At 36.1% G+C, this 15,309-nt stretch overlaps 1 protein-coding gene across 2 annotated transcripts in view; it reads right to left on the bottom strand.

The window, feature by feature from the left end:
- LOC125240779 (ankyrin repeat domain-containing protein SOWAHC) overlaps nucleotides 1-15,309 on the bottom strand; it is a 107,489-nt gene that overhangs the window by 34,853 nt on the left and 57,327 nt on the right. For both annotated transcript variants that reach the window (XM_048148850.1, XM_048148852.1), the window contains exon 5: nucleotides 1,913-1,924. In XM_048148850.1, coding sequence (XP_048004807.1) covers nucleotides 1,913-1,924 — 12 coding nt within the window. The remainder of the gene's footprint in view (nucleotides 1-1,912; nucleotides 1,925-15,309) is intronic.

Raw genomic sequence — 15,309 nt, 5'->3', positions numbered from 1 at the left:
GTCACTGCAGCTACTGTCGGCTGCAATTCACATTCCTCCATATAGGTACACAAGCTATCTGATGTGTGAAGTGCACTTGAAGTTGTTATTTCCATTGGCGATTCAATTAATCACATTGGCGTTTCTTGACCACCAGGCGAATACAGACACGTCTCAATATATTAAATAGGCTTCAAATAACGGTACAGAAGCTTAATAGCAGCGTTTTACCTTACAATAAAACGCATATTAAGCGAAATACCTTATTTGAAGCCTATATTTTTAACTACGCCTGTGGCTACAACACTCAGTTGCAATAAACCAAGGCACATTTATTTTCCCATTTGAGGGTATTTCTTGTTCGCTGCTAGTAGACAACATTTTTAGACTATTCAGTTTCGAAGATACGTCTTTATTTCATTTCACATTTGAATTCATAAATGATGCAACCGTTTGGTAAGTGGTATATTGCAACTTCGGTTAAATTAATATTTTGAGAACCAATGATGAAACATCGTTGCCGTCTCTACGGCACGGGTCGCCTGGGGGAAGGGGAAACCTGAATCGTAAAACTGGAGTTGCAAGTTGTTTACAGGTGTTCAGCTGTAGGTACCTGCTGTGAACCGCTACGCATCTACAAACAGTATCGCTGTCTCTCAATATATTAAATAGGCTTCAAATAAGGTATTTCGCTTAATATGCGTTTTATTGTAAGGTAAAACGCTGCTATTAGCTCGGCGACAGCTAGTGAATGACTGACGAGAAACTGTGCGACTCGCCCTTTATATACTTTCGACCATAGAAGATTCTAGAACTCTCTCAAAAATTGTATGTGGAATTCAATCGATCGCTCATTACTTTCTTACCAACCCAATATTTACCACGAACTTGAAGATTTAACATCAGATTTTGAACAACTACAACGACATATCAGATTTGGATAGATCGATGGATTAGGTAGGTAAATGATAAATAAACACTGTTAAAACAATGTTTGTGTATACACCTCAATTTTCTCAAAACTGAAAGTTACAAACGGAAGTCGGTTTCCAACTTGTCATATAACCACTTGTAAATTGTAACTTCTAGTTCCCAAAAATGGGCCCCTGCTTGCAATTTTATCACTTATCAACGTGGATAAGACATCTGACACTCTCACACTGACATACTTGCCAAAACGTGACGGATGCTTTATCCACGTAGATAAGTAATAAAATTGGAAGCATAATAGCCCGGGCTGTACAAAATAAAAGGCATGTATAATACAAATATTGGAAAACATTAAAATTAGGTCAGATTTAGGTAGGCTTTCTCTCCAGTGATTTCAGTCGTGTGGTCTCTGTTAGACCTATATAATATACTTTACGGACCCCAATGCTTATCATTTTTATTACCATTTTGTCACAAAATGTACACAAATAAAATTAAATTATACAAATACAATATTCAATATATTAACCTGCCGATTTTTTGTGGCCAGGAATATAATATATTTGTAGAAAAGTCAATGTAATATTATTAGAAGATCAAAATAAAGTAGATCTATTATTATAATAATTCATCTAACTGTCGTTTGATTTACGAGTGCAAAATTTATTAGACTAGACTATTTATATAAAACTAGATTGCATTAGGGCTCGTATAGGTATTTATGAGACGAGTATGTCGAGTTTTTGACATAGTTTGAGGACATATTCATTTGTAAATTTTTCTACCTTATTACAACGAGTAAAGGTGAATAAATGTACACATATTTATGAACCCTACTGTACGTATAGGTACTATCTACAATACCTACATATACCTACACCTATTAGGTACATATAAAAACACCCGAATCAGTATTGATCTGGCTTATTTATGCTTTAGACAAATATAATAGGGTCTTACTCACAACACAGTGACAAACTCCTTGTAAAACTTCGAGACTTACCGTAAAAGGATCCTGAAACAACAAGAAACACGTTTAAGTAGGGCTCACAAAACAAAATCGATTAGTTTGCAGCTCCGTCATTACTTAGCATCAATATTCAAAGCTCTGCTTGCCGATTTCGTATTAAGATCGCTTACTCGATGTAATTATTAACCTCTCCTTGTATGAATAAAGTGTATATTTCAGAAGCAGATTTCTAAGAGATGTGAGGTTGGAAATATTAGCAGTGCCTGTTCCATTAAAGGCCTTCGTGCATTTTAGTCTAAATTTCAGTGCTCCAATTATGTAGCTTGCATTAGCGCTTGGAACTGTTATTAAGGTTACACTTCTTGTGAAAATTGAGCTGCCGAGCTATAATTTCATGAATCGATTTATGTAATTGTAAATCTTTAATAAAATTTTGTGGCTGCATTGTTTTTAAGAGCAAAACTGGCGGGTTTTTGCCATCGGTAAAATAATAATAAAATAACAATAAATCATTGATTATTTCAATTCTTAGGCTAGGTATTTTTATAATATGATTATAAAAGTAAAATACAAAACCACATACAAAACAATACAAAATATATCATTGATTACAAATATATAAACCTAGACTTAAAGTTGACGGTAGGTACTTTAACGAATAGATAGGCATACAATTAATATAAGGTATAAGTCTCATTTAACGGGACTGTCCCCTAATTCAAGGATCGCGTCACGTATTTTTACTGGTCCCGTTTTTGACCCGTGCAGTGTCTGTTTAATCAGTTTGATAAATATGTACTATTAAGCTGTGATGGGTTCTTCACATACCGAATTTATTTATTTATGACAATTGTTACATCAATGGGAACTATTATGAAATTGTCAATGAAAACTTGAACTTGACCTCAAATCTTGACCGCAAATATGATATTAAAAATAACGAAACTATGCCTTCAACGACGGTTCAGAAGGAGGCTCAGGTTAGTTGGGATTCGTTGTTGGACAGTTGTGGGCAACCTTTTTCATTGGGCGAAAAAATGTAAAAGAATTTTAGAGGAGGGCCAGATTAACGCCATACATGCATTTTTAGTGCTGACCATAACACACACTATTTTGAAGGACCGGCGGAGGGCAAGATGAAATCTTTTCACAGGCCGGACATGACCCGCGGGCCGTACTTTGTCCGTCAAACATGAGTGCTGTGGTGTGGTAGAGAGGGCGGTGCTTGGCGTGGGAAGCACCTTCACCGCCTCCTATGCTAGTCGCTACCATGCGCAGCTGAAGTGGCGGCAGAGTTTCAGATACCGCAGTGAAGCGCCAAAAGTTTCCTCCGCGGGTACATATTTGTCCTTTTTACAGTGGAAACGTCGGGCACAGAGGAAATAAGCCGCCCTCGTTTCGAGACATTTCTGGTACAAAATTACAAATGCTGTCCTCTGCCAGCCTTGTGGGCACTTTTGCGTTCTCCTCTCTAACTTAAGATTTTAAGGCATTTTCCTAGCAAGGATTTTTTTTTGTTACCAGCCGCGCCGGAGTATTCTGCTTCCAATTTTATCACTTATCCATGGATAAGTGATAAAATTTGGCAATTATGTCAGAGTGAGAGTGACAGATGTGTGATCAACGTGGATACATTATATATTGTAGGTGTATATGCCAGTCCACGTCTATCATACTGTCACTGTTAGTGTGCTGAACCGAAATGGATGAAACTTGGTGGGAAGATAGTTTCAATACTTAGAAAATTATTTAGGCCTATATTATACGATTGTCATTTATCATCACCGTATACGAAAACAGACTATATCGTTGCATTGCACATTTCCCCTGAATATGATAGAAAATAGATATATTGAAGAAATAAACACCATAACAATAGGGGAATTAATGCTCATAAGGATAAGGCATAGTATTATGATTTTTAGTTACCAGTAATATTTATTGAATTAACCCCAACCGCTCTCACGCTCCAAGTGAAAGAGAACATAACATAAACCATTAAAAACTCCCAATAGTAGGTACCCATAATGTACAGCGATCTCGTAAGGGCCGAATTACCAACTAAACTGTAAAAAACGTAGATAAAACTCGCGGCCGTGCATATTCCCATGATCGGGAGACGGTTGGACGGCGTTTTAATACACCCATAATCGCCGGCGATGGCGGATCATATGAAATATGTAATACCGCTAATAGGTCTCGGGTAGCTTCCTCAGCGGTTGCTGGGCCAATTTCGCTGGGTAATAGCCTTAATATCCCATCAGTGGGTCCATGCGTGTACAAAGATGAGGGCGTAATGACGGCGACCGAGCGCGGCCTCTCGCCCGATAATTCACCTCTATTCGATAAATCAACTTAGCCTAGTGTACATTTTGCGAACCGAATATGTTTGACCTTTAGAAAAATGTTTTATTATATAATTTCCAGAAGCGCAGGTGCACGACTAGGTATGTAACATAATTTCTAGTGACCAACTATACTACCAAGACAGCCATTTTGCACTGTCATTTCCACTTTAAACATAAGTACATATTATTTCATTGAATGTAAAATTTTTACTCGCTAACCATCTAAATCTACGTACCTAAATACTAAATATAATATTTAATTTGTCAATCGGAAAAACACAACGGAAAAAAACCATTTGTATTAATCTCAATCAAGAAACGTTTCGACGCAAAATAATTAGTCAGAGGCTTCGAAAAATATGTGCAAATGATACGCTCATATGGTTAGAAGTGTGTTGAATGAGGATTTCTAAAATAAGGAGGTAATTTATTATCGAAAGCAGAGCCGCGGTTGTGAGGCAAACATTCGTCGACAGTTATTAAGCGTTAGAACAGTGCAAGTACAGTCTGCATCAGGAATATAGTGGATCAGATGTATGTAATAACTAAACACAACCCTATAGCTTTCAAATAAGAACAGCGTTCTGGCAGTCTTGTGGGCGAAGTATTCTTTGGTGACGGTACCCAACGGCACCTCTATCTATAACCAGGGTTATTGAAATCTCTTTTGCGTGTGGCATTACTTACATTCAAAACTAGAATAATAAATCAACAAGACATAACATTACGTATTTAGAATCCGTCGGAATATTGTTTTAACAAAAAAAACGGACCATTTTCAGTCACCCGATTCTGACAAATAAGGAAAATAAGGAACGGTGAATGATTAAATTTTGTTTATTTTTTTTAAATTTTTAAGACGATTGTGAACTGAGAATTAACAAAAGCTTGCCCAATTTTATGCCATAGGTATACCTGACATTCTTTGAAGTGCTGAATTTAACTAATGTGCAATAATTTATATTTAAGGATCAATAACGTTGATAAACCACTAATCATTCTAGATTAAGACGCTCAACACGGCAATTACAAATACAAAATCGTTTAAAAGAACCGTTGTAAACTTGATAACAGTTTCAATAATGATCTAAAGCCATGTAATTACAAAGTATTCGGATAATTGGGGAAATAATGTTTATGTAAGTTTGGAGTATAGTTGTCGGTAAATGCGGAGAGTAGCGGCGCGGGCGCGGGCACCTCGGGGTGTCGTTAATAGAGAGTCGTGTGTTCGTTTTGTCCGCGCGTAACTTTATTTCGGAGCGGCTAATAAATAGCGTGATGACAGGTGTCAGCTGCTCGACCGCCTCTGCACTCTTGCGTCGATGTCTCATTCCTCACGTTATACTCCTAAATTCTCTTATTTTATCAACGCTCCGTTCAATTTTCGTTCCGTTCCCTCGCCATTCTATTTGTTTGTTTCGGCATTATCGTGTTAGTTGTGCTTATCCGTTCCGCCTGAGATGTTACATTGTGTAACTATATCGGTACATTGTAACTTATTTATGAACTCGGCATAATTTATCGATGTTTTTTTTTTCAGTAATTTTTCCTGTAGAGTGACAACTTTTAATAGCTCTTGAGTAAATTATATACACTTATCATCAATCAAAAGAGAAAAGGTAGCAATATTTATATTTTATTTTTGGTGACAAATTGTAATCATGGCGTCATGTGCGCAGCATTGAGATGCTAAAAAGTGCGTTTACCGCGCAGAGGAATCATTAAGTGGATCGATTTTATTGGTATTCGGAACATTGCGGTGGAGAGGCGGAATGCGATCGGGGATTTTGAACGGTCATAAATTAACCGCACGAAGACAAACCGGCCGAAGATTTATATGACTTAATGGCGAAAAGCACCCGACGAATTATTCTTGGCGTCAGGGATTCTTGACCTTTTGATTGACAATCTAGTGCGGTGTCTCGTCTCGGTCGTTAACGAGTGCTCCGCAGCTCAACACAAACCGATGTGGGGTTTTAAACTATTTTAATGATGTTTATAATAAAAACGATGTATTGTTTTATTTACTAAATTTAAGAAACGGTCAGATAAAATTCTACAGGACACATAGTTTGCTAGTAGTAGTATTAGGTACATTAGAAAATAACTTTCCGTGTATACATTTACTAACATCCGCGCATTGAACAAATTCGGCAACAAAAGTACAATAAGAAATATATCAAGCTTTATATCTTTTTACTATAGTTAATTACCTACGCATTATATAAATAAAGAACGGACGCCCATTGAGGCAGAGTGCGATGCGATCGCCACGCCACGGCGCGGCGCGCCTTGTCGCGACAAGCAAATGCACTTATCTTACGGGCCGTGAAAAACTGTTCCCAACTCGCTGTCGTCGGTTAGTTGCGCCTATCCGGAGTCATTGCCTCCAGAGGTTACGTTTCAACAGGATTTGGAGACCCAACAAAACAACTTACAAATCAGAATGGGCGCCGAACAGAGGAAACAATAAGTCCCTCTTAACTCCGGTTTTTATTCCTTTTATTCCATTGTATTCTTCCTTCGCCACGTTTGTTTACATTATCGAGGAGTCATGAATGAAACGGCAGTTTTTCAAATAGGCGCCGATGACGTATGCGGTTTGAATAAAATCTTAATGAAATAATTAGCGAATTGCCGATATATCAGCTGGCACAGCGCACCCGTCGTAAAACCGTCAACGCGCTGCTATAAAAGCAAACAGAAGTCTTAAACATCGATACAAATAAATTGTCCGACCAAGAATGAATATCAATAAATTGAAAATGTAACTCGTAAAAACATATCATCGATTATTGTAAACAGCTGGCGGGCATTTATGCAAAACGAGTTGTTCATTGGGCCAATTCAACGGCGGTAGCGAACATAGGAAAGCCTTAATTGAAATTTACAGATTGGGCAGAGGCCCGCCGACCGGGCCCCGGCGCCTGCAGCCGCGGTCGCATTCTTTTTCTAAGCCCCCATCAGTTATCGATTTGTGTTTTGATTACAATCCATTATTCAATCGCATAACAAGATGCGCGGCTCGATAACCGACCGGGTGATGACGCTTCCAGGCCATCTTTCGCCAACTCGCTTCAAACTTGGCAATTTACATAAATTGAAAACTTTTGTTTGACAAAGACCTTATTAAAATCTTGAAGAGAACTTTAATTTGCGATGACAGCTACACCATTCATCTTATTATGACGCACATCACTTCCTAACTTCGCGGCTACAACAAATAGACAAGAGAGCAATGTGACTGAATTCCTAATTTTAACAGAGCCGGCACTTAAAAATGTTATTTTACCAAGGAGCCTTTAGTTGGTGTAAGAACGATTCGGGTCTTGTTTTCATGCGGTTAATTCTATCTATTTAGTCAATTGATTGTGGCAGTTAACCCGGCCGCTGGCAGGCGCGTAAATCTCCCTAACGGCTGATTCGCAAATAAGACGACAGCTCAAACATTCGTGATAGCGGTTATCGGGGCATCTCGTTTTCCATTGAGTTTTGTTAAACAAATAGAACCCGAGGCCGGTAGGCGATCCTAATTAAAAACTATATTCAGCCTCCGCCGTATATTACGCAGATGGAGGCCTAAGGCGGTTAGTCACTCCGTCTGACCGCCTCCCAGTCGTTTAGTGTTTATAGCTGTGAGACGACAGAAGAATTTTGTTTCACTGCTTGGGTTTGTGTTGGACTTGTATCATGTTCTCGTTAACGGACGCATGTTTCGTAGTTATTTGTTCATTTAATGCTTGATTAGGAATAGTAAAATGCATTTTTATGTTGTCGTAAAATAACTAATAGGTACTTTACTACACTAGAATACGACAGGATTAGAGATGGGTAGTGAGTAAATACTCAAGAGTAAATATCGAGTAAATACTCAGTATTTACTCAAAATACCCGTATTTACTCGTTTTTACTCAAATTGGTGGGTATAAACTATTTAGCGTGCTGAAATGGAAATACAAATTAGAAATATTGGTGTATTTTGTTATCGGCTACTAAATTAAGTAATCAAATTTATATGAATTTTATTTTAAAGACGTGCTCTCCATACATGTAACTATTTTTCACAAAAATAAAATTCAGAAATTACTAGTGTATTATACATCATCTGATAGGTCTTTAAAAATTAATTGAATGTTTCTAAAAAAGTTTTCAAATAATATGAACAGTTTTGGAATAAAACGATAATTAAGGCCGAAATAATGTTTATACCTTTATAACTTTCGAATTCGCTGTAGGAAAAATATCCAGAAACCATTAAATTATTGCCCATATAATACAAAATACAAAACTAGTACTTTAAACGTCATCAGCTGAGCCATTTTTGAGTTTTCTTTAGAAAACCCTTAATAAAAGGTCGTAAGTGCCACATTAACAATCACTTCCGAACGTCATGCCGTTATCTAGAACATCAATTTAATTTAAGTCTCATACTTTTGCTGTAAATACCAGCTTTTTAAAAACAAAACTGCTAACTAAACATTATCACTATTTTTTTCTCACAATGATTACCTCTTTTTCGACAAACTAAGACTCCCATAAGCTTCTAATAATATAAATCTCATTTAAACATGTCCACACAGTTAAAATAAACACGACTAAGTACTTAAATCTCATTTTTTAAATTATTTTTAGGCAACAGTTTCTACTCACCCAAATGAGTAAATACGAGTATTTACTCGGTGCTTTGAGTAAATTACGGGTAAATACTCAGTATTTACTCACCCCTACCCATCTCTTCACAGGATAATAACTGCATTTTCAAATGGTATTCAAACATTATATATTGAACCTAGTTGATGGACATTGGACACCTGTTATAGAAAATAAAAAAAATTGTTACTTACAAGTACTTATAAACTGCCCCAATAAAAAGGGTTAATTTTCTCCAAAGCTTTAAGTTGATAAGCTAACAAGAAAGTGCCCCCAAAACACTTTGATCACTAATCAGAAGCCAATTAAATAACAAATTACAAATAAGAACAAACATTTCGAGTTAATTACAAACAAAATCCAATTGAATGTTTGATCAATTCATAATTAGAAACAATTGTAGATATAAGAATATATGCGAGAGCGCGAGGAAGCTGGCATCCGAGCCTCGTTTATATTAGACCGAGAGCCCAGCCTTTATAGGAAACGTATTTTAAAAATGTATCAAGAGTACATGCTGCAGGCTATACGCAAAATTCTCAGCCATTAAAAATTAAGCATGATTGTGGGCGGAGTTAGCATTATTACTAAGTTACTTTTTTACTGATTACTTAAATTGTCTCAACACATTAATAAAAATACTTGTAAATGAAGCTATTTATTTATTACTTTTTGTTTCATAATGTTAGTATTAACATCATATTTTGCAGTAAATCATATTTTGTGTATATAATATATATATCATATTTTGAGTCACAGTCCAAGCGTCTAATAATTAAGAAAACCAATTGCGAGTCGGACTCACCCACCGAAGGTTCCGTACAAACTTTCAATAGGTAGTTGAATCATGAAATCTTATTCATACATACCTATAGACCTACAGACTTACCTAAATCCTTCAAGAATAAATTTTCCAGATAGCAAGGAATATTTAATATATAATTTTACACAACGTCCAAAGAAAATCAAGACAAATCGATTTAAATAGTTTACAACGTGTCGTAAAGAGTCCTCTGGCCCGACACCCGACCCGATTATATCAGAAAAACGCTATGTAGAAAATGAGCGTTCAACGTACAGCGACATCCATCGGCAAATTAAGTACTAAATATCTGGGCGACCGAGCTCGGTTCTATTTTAATATATCACGTCTTTAGATTAAAAAAAAACTCTTATAAATACAAAAACAAAAAAAGACAAAAAACAAAAACTTAATTTCTGGCCGGGATTCGAAACCCTGACACCTACGATCTATCTGCGTACATTAGACCGACCTCGTACGACTGAGCTAAGCGGAATCGATGCGCGCGCGGCGAAATTAACGACCATATTTTACATGTACTAACGTGAAAGAAAAACTCATGAAAACCCGAAAATTCGCGTTTTTCGGGATCTAAGGCTACGCTAGATCGATTTCTCACCCCCGAAAACCCCGACATAACAAATTTCAGCGAAATCGTTAGAGCGGTTTCCGAGATCGTCGGTATATATAAACAAATAAATAAATAAATATACAAGAATTGCTCGTTTAAAAGTATAAGATGTACGCGAGCTTAAAGTATGGTAGATGATTTTTAAAGGATAATAATTTATTGCATGAACCGATTTTAACCATTTTAGCTCTATTAGAAAGCAGGTAATTTCATAGTTATTTTGTAAAAATTACAGATGCTATAAACACCCGCAGGGGTGGTAAAATTGACAACGTAAATCTGAAAGGTTTTTTAAAAATAAAAGTTTTAATGATTCGTGTACGATTTTATTTTTCCTGTAATATTTATCACAATAGCCATGTTTGGTAAAATTTTCATAAATTTTCGTTGGAAACCTCGGAAATAAAAAAGATGGGGGAAACGGTATTTTTTTGCATTTTCCTTGAAAAAACACTTTTTTCCACAACAAAATTATAAAAAATAGTTTTGATACGTAAAGTTTAAGCTCTTTCTAACGATACCCCACTTGACTAGTAACTTCACATTTACAGTTTGCCCCCCTTAAATTTTGGCCATTTTCTATAATTTATATAAATAAATTAAAAAATAATACTTTCAATCTGGTAGAGGTTAACGATTTTCGTAAGTATCCCAAATTGGAAAGATATTCACTAACGTGACAGAGAGACAGACGGACAGAGTGGCGCCATAAGGGTTCCTTTTGTACCTTTTTGGTACGGAACCCTAAAAACTACTTAAAACATTACGAAATTCGAGCAAGCACTTTGTAACACTTAAATGAGTTAAAAATTTTTGATTATTTAGAGATTAAATATAGATTTATCAATTATGCAGCATTAACACACTACTGTAAAAATAGTATTTTATTTAATTAGCAGTAAAAGGAATGGAACTGTCATACGGATTATCCGCTCCTTCTCTCCGGACTCTTCATAGGATTCTCTTTTGTATCATTATTTTCATACTACATTGTAATGTTGCACAAAAAAGTGACGAATTTCGCATGGCGTTTGCATTGCGCGTTTTTGCATGGTTTCTTATTATTGTTAATTATATATTTTGACGTTTACGTCATATCTATAAGTCTTGATATTAAATTGCAATATTAAATTAGTTCACGATTATTTTTATTATATTAACACCTCCAATTCCTAGAATTGTGAATTATGTTAATTTTAGGACGATCGCGCTGAAAGACGTAGATGCAAAATGGCTGACTGGTCTTTGTGTAGACATTTAATTTCTATCATTGTCTCTTTTAATAAGTACAATACAATGCCACACAAATAAAATATATACATAATTTTTTGATGTGGACTCTCGGTCTACAGCGCCCAACCCACCTCCTCCGCACTAAAAATTCGATCTTATCTCCCATATTTTAATAGGTTCCCGTGGCGGCACCTCCTGACTGACCGGTAATTGTATAAAGTATCTCTAGAGGAATAAATTCAATATTCCGTTGCGGGGCCGGCAGACTCCTTCGCCTCGTGATAAAGCTTAAATCAACACACGAAGTAATTACAATCGAGCCACACTTCATCACAGATGCGAATAGTGATTAACTATCGGCCGCCCTTGGTTCCGCGCTGCTAGTGCTCAGTCTATAGTAGGCTACGACGCAATGTAACAATCTAACAATATTCAGTATCCTAAGCGCGCGAGTAGCGCAGGTTAGCTGGTAGTCACTATCTATTAGCTCAATTTTCGCAAGTAGAGGAAAACGGGAGTAAAGTAATATGCATCTTGTCTCCGCACTTTGTGAACCAAGCGTTTGTAATCTTTGTTGAAGTAACCTAATATCGTAAGTCATATGAGTAATGCGATGGAAAATGGGTTATAACTTATTAATGAAAGAATAAATTGAAAGATTTTCTTCTTCTAAACTTTTGGTTACTTCAAAGGTTATTGGACGCCTTTTTTACCGTTGAAGTAACCAAAAGTATAACAAAAAGTTTTTATTACTCCAAACCCAGAGTAAAGGCAGAATACGCCTAATACGGGTTAATCGCGGATGGTCTAGACTAGAACGCAAAATTACTAGTGACTTCACCTATATCGCTATTAGTCTACATCACAAACTACAACTCCAGGTCTCAATCACAACTACAGGTCTAGAACGCAAAACGCCTACAATATTCTTTCCGTTTTATCTTCACTTTAATGCTATATCGACTATTCTGTGCAGGTTGGCCTTCCGTCATTTTAAGATAACTAACGAACCTAAACTACCCATATAAAAGAAATGTGGTAAATATAAAAGTGGTCATTTTGCGATTTAGATCGTTTGCGATGTAGACTAATAGACTTAATATTAGAATAGTCATTTTTTTGCGTTCTAGACCACACACCTCTGAAGGATCTAGGGATTCTAGGGCATTTCAAAACTATTTTTATTGATTAAGAAAGTCAAATGTAGCCAATGATGTTGCTTTCAATATTTAGAAGCAGGTAAGATTTCGTTTTTCTCGTTACCATTTCGTTCAATTCACACTTTACCCTGTTGACTTTTCCGCACTTGTATCGTAATGTACCTACTATTAAATATTGTCTGCATTTACATTTGATGATTGACATCTGTACTCTGCACGTACTCTTTGAACTGACGATACTGGCCTTCAAATTCAAACTTATGCTGTGACTACTTCCAGTCCTTGCTTTGAATTAGAACCGAAATTGGAAGGGAGCATATTTTACTGGTTGTGACTTAGATTACATGTCCCCAAAGGGTTTACTGATTTCAATTTGTGACGAGAATTGTAACTTCCATTTGAAGATAACGCCGAACTGTGGAGTCCCACCCAATCAAGGGAAAGTGCTATGAATGGGACAGGTTTTGAATGGGACAAATTCAATTTTCCGCGTTAGGAACTAAGTAGTAGATCTTTTATTTCTGCATTCTGGCAACACTGATCCACAGACAATATTGACGTAAGTGAAACCAGGCTGTCATGAGAAACAAAATGGCGAAGCGTGGTTGAATTTTTTCGTGTCTTAAAGTATTTTTATGTTGTATTTGAAAATTGATTATAAGACTGAATGTGATATTAATCCGCATTAATTGTACTGCAAACTTTTTCGTGGTTTAATTACCTAAAAGGTGTAAGGTCAGTGTGGGGAAGACCGTCTACCCGGAAAGACCGTCTATTGACTATAACTTTTTTGTTTATATATCTACGCCTCTCACACCTCTGGAGGTATAGCAGTTTTTCATCCTTAATCCATTGGTCTTCAATACATATCCCTAGGACGAACACTAGTTAATAATAAACTTGTTTCTTGTTTCGAACTCGAACATCAAGTTCAACATGTATGTAACGCAGTCATTTAATAACCGTTATTTCTGACTAGAGTGACTAGTACTATTATTCTACTCAAAACGCGCTCAATTTCTAGTTTTATGTTCTGAAATATGTAACTTAGAAATTGTGCCTAGTCAGAAAGTCCGGCATAAAAGAGAAAGGCAAGACCGACATATGATAAACAAGGAGTTGCCAACCTTTTTTAGGCTTTATTGGAAATAAGTCGAGTCTAAACAATATCAATATATAGGTACGTTTTTGGCTTATGATAGTTGTACCGTTTTAGATTTTAACTTCGAAATACAGTTTTGATAATGATTCGTATGGTGTTACTAAAATCATTCGAAAGTATTAAGTAAAAATAAAATATATGTGACATGGTTGTGAAGAATGATAAGAGGTGAACAGAAGTAAGCCTACACTGCTTTATTCATCATCATATTTAAGTTGGTAGAATTATCGTAAGCTCTAACCGTTTTTTATTATTTTTGTTTAAGTATATTTAGATTGTGCAACATGCGGCGACAAATATTTCAAAAAAGAGTAGGGTTTCAAGTTGGTTATTATTTTTATAATCAGCATTACCCAACAGGGACCGTATGGGTACCCTTTAAAACGGTTTTGACACTTTTGACCGACTATTTTACGGCTACCCGACCGTTAATTGACATTGCTGGCTGTCACTTTGACAAAAAGTCGTCATGGGTGTCGTCAATAGGTTTTCGGGGGTGGTAGCTCAGGTAGGTGGTAACTCTGGTAGTAACTATAGAAAAACCAAGCATTGCTAAGAAATGTTACCAAACCAATTCACGACATCTTAATATCCTATTACGTTTTCTTAATAAAAAAGTTTCAAAAACAGATAAGTAGTTGGATTTATATGAGTCTGTAATATCGTGACTAAATTTTATCGCAGGTGTTCGTTGTAAAAACAGTATTATGCAATATCTGGACCTGAAAAGAAAAGGTTATGAATCCCATCTACGGGACTTATGCCGGTCTTGCCTTATAAATAGAAAAATACTTATTGTTCAAAATTTTAACATTATTTTATTAATTATTTAGCACATTCTGCCCTGTTATTAAGTAAAATAACAATGATCATGATTTTGGAACCTAGTCTCATATGAAATTACGCGACAACAAGCACTAGACGGTCTTTCTGTACTCATCGCGGGAGGACGGTCAACCCGCCGAGCCTTATAAAATGTGATTTTTATGACTTAAAAGTACCTTATTTCACCAAAATATTATAAAAGCTTTGTAAAATATAATATTTGCTATCTCATAGGACCATGCGCATTACGCCAGACTACATTAATTATAGAGTTTTATCCACTCAAACTTTATTTCAAATAAACTATGCCGGTCTTGCCCACCTTACACATTTTTACAAAGTTCTCTAGACATATTTTAGCTGTGAGGTTATTTTTAAATGCAAGAAAGTCTTGTTTGGGACAGCTAGGCTGGCCTTGCAAGGGACGGCCCTTTCATGACCTGGGTATTGTATGCTCGTGTTTAATTGTGAATGCCTAATTTGTTTCAGAATACATAATTCGAAGTATTATAAAATACATTCTACAATGCCTCCTAAGAAAACAGACCGAATAAATGCTAAAATAAAAAGAGAAGATGCCTTGAAAGAAGTGATAGATAAGAAGAAGTGTTTGCGGTCT

The sequence above is a fragment of the Leguminivora glycinivorella genome, chromosome Z (assembly GCF_023078275.1).
Source record: "Leguminivora glycinivorella isolate SPB_JAAS2020 chromosome Z, LegGlyc_1.1, whole genome shotgun sequence".
NCBI lineage: Eukaryota > Metazoa > Arthropoda > Insecta > Lepidoptera > Tortricidae > Leguminivora > Leguminivora glycinivorella.
The sequence above is the reverse complement of the archived record's forward strand: the minus strand, read 5'-3'. Positions and strand labels throughout refer to the sequence as shown.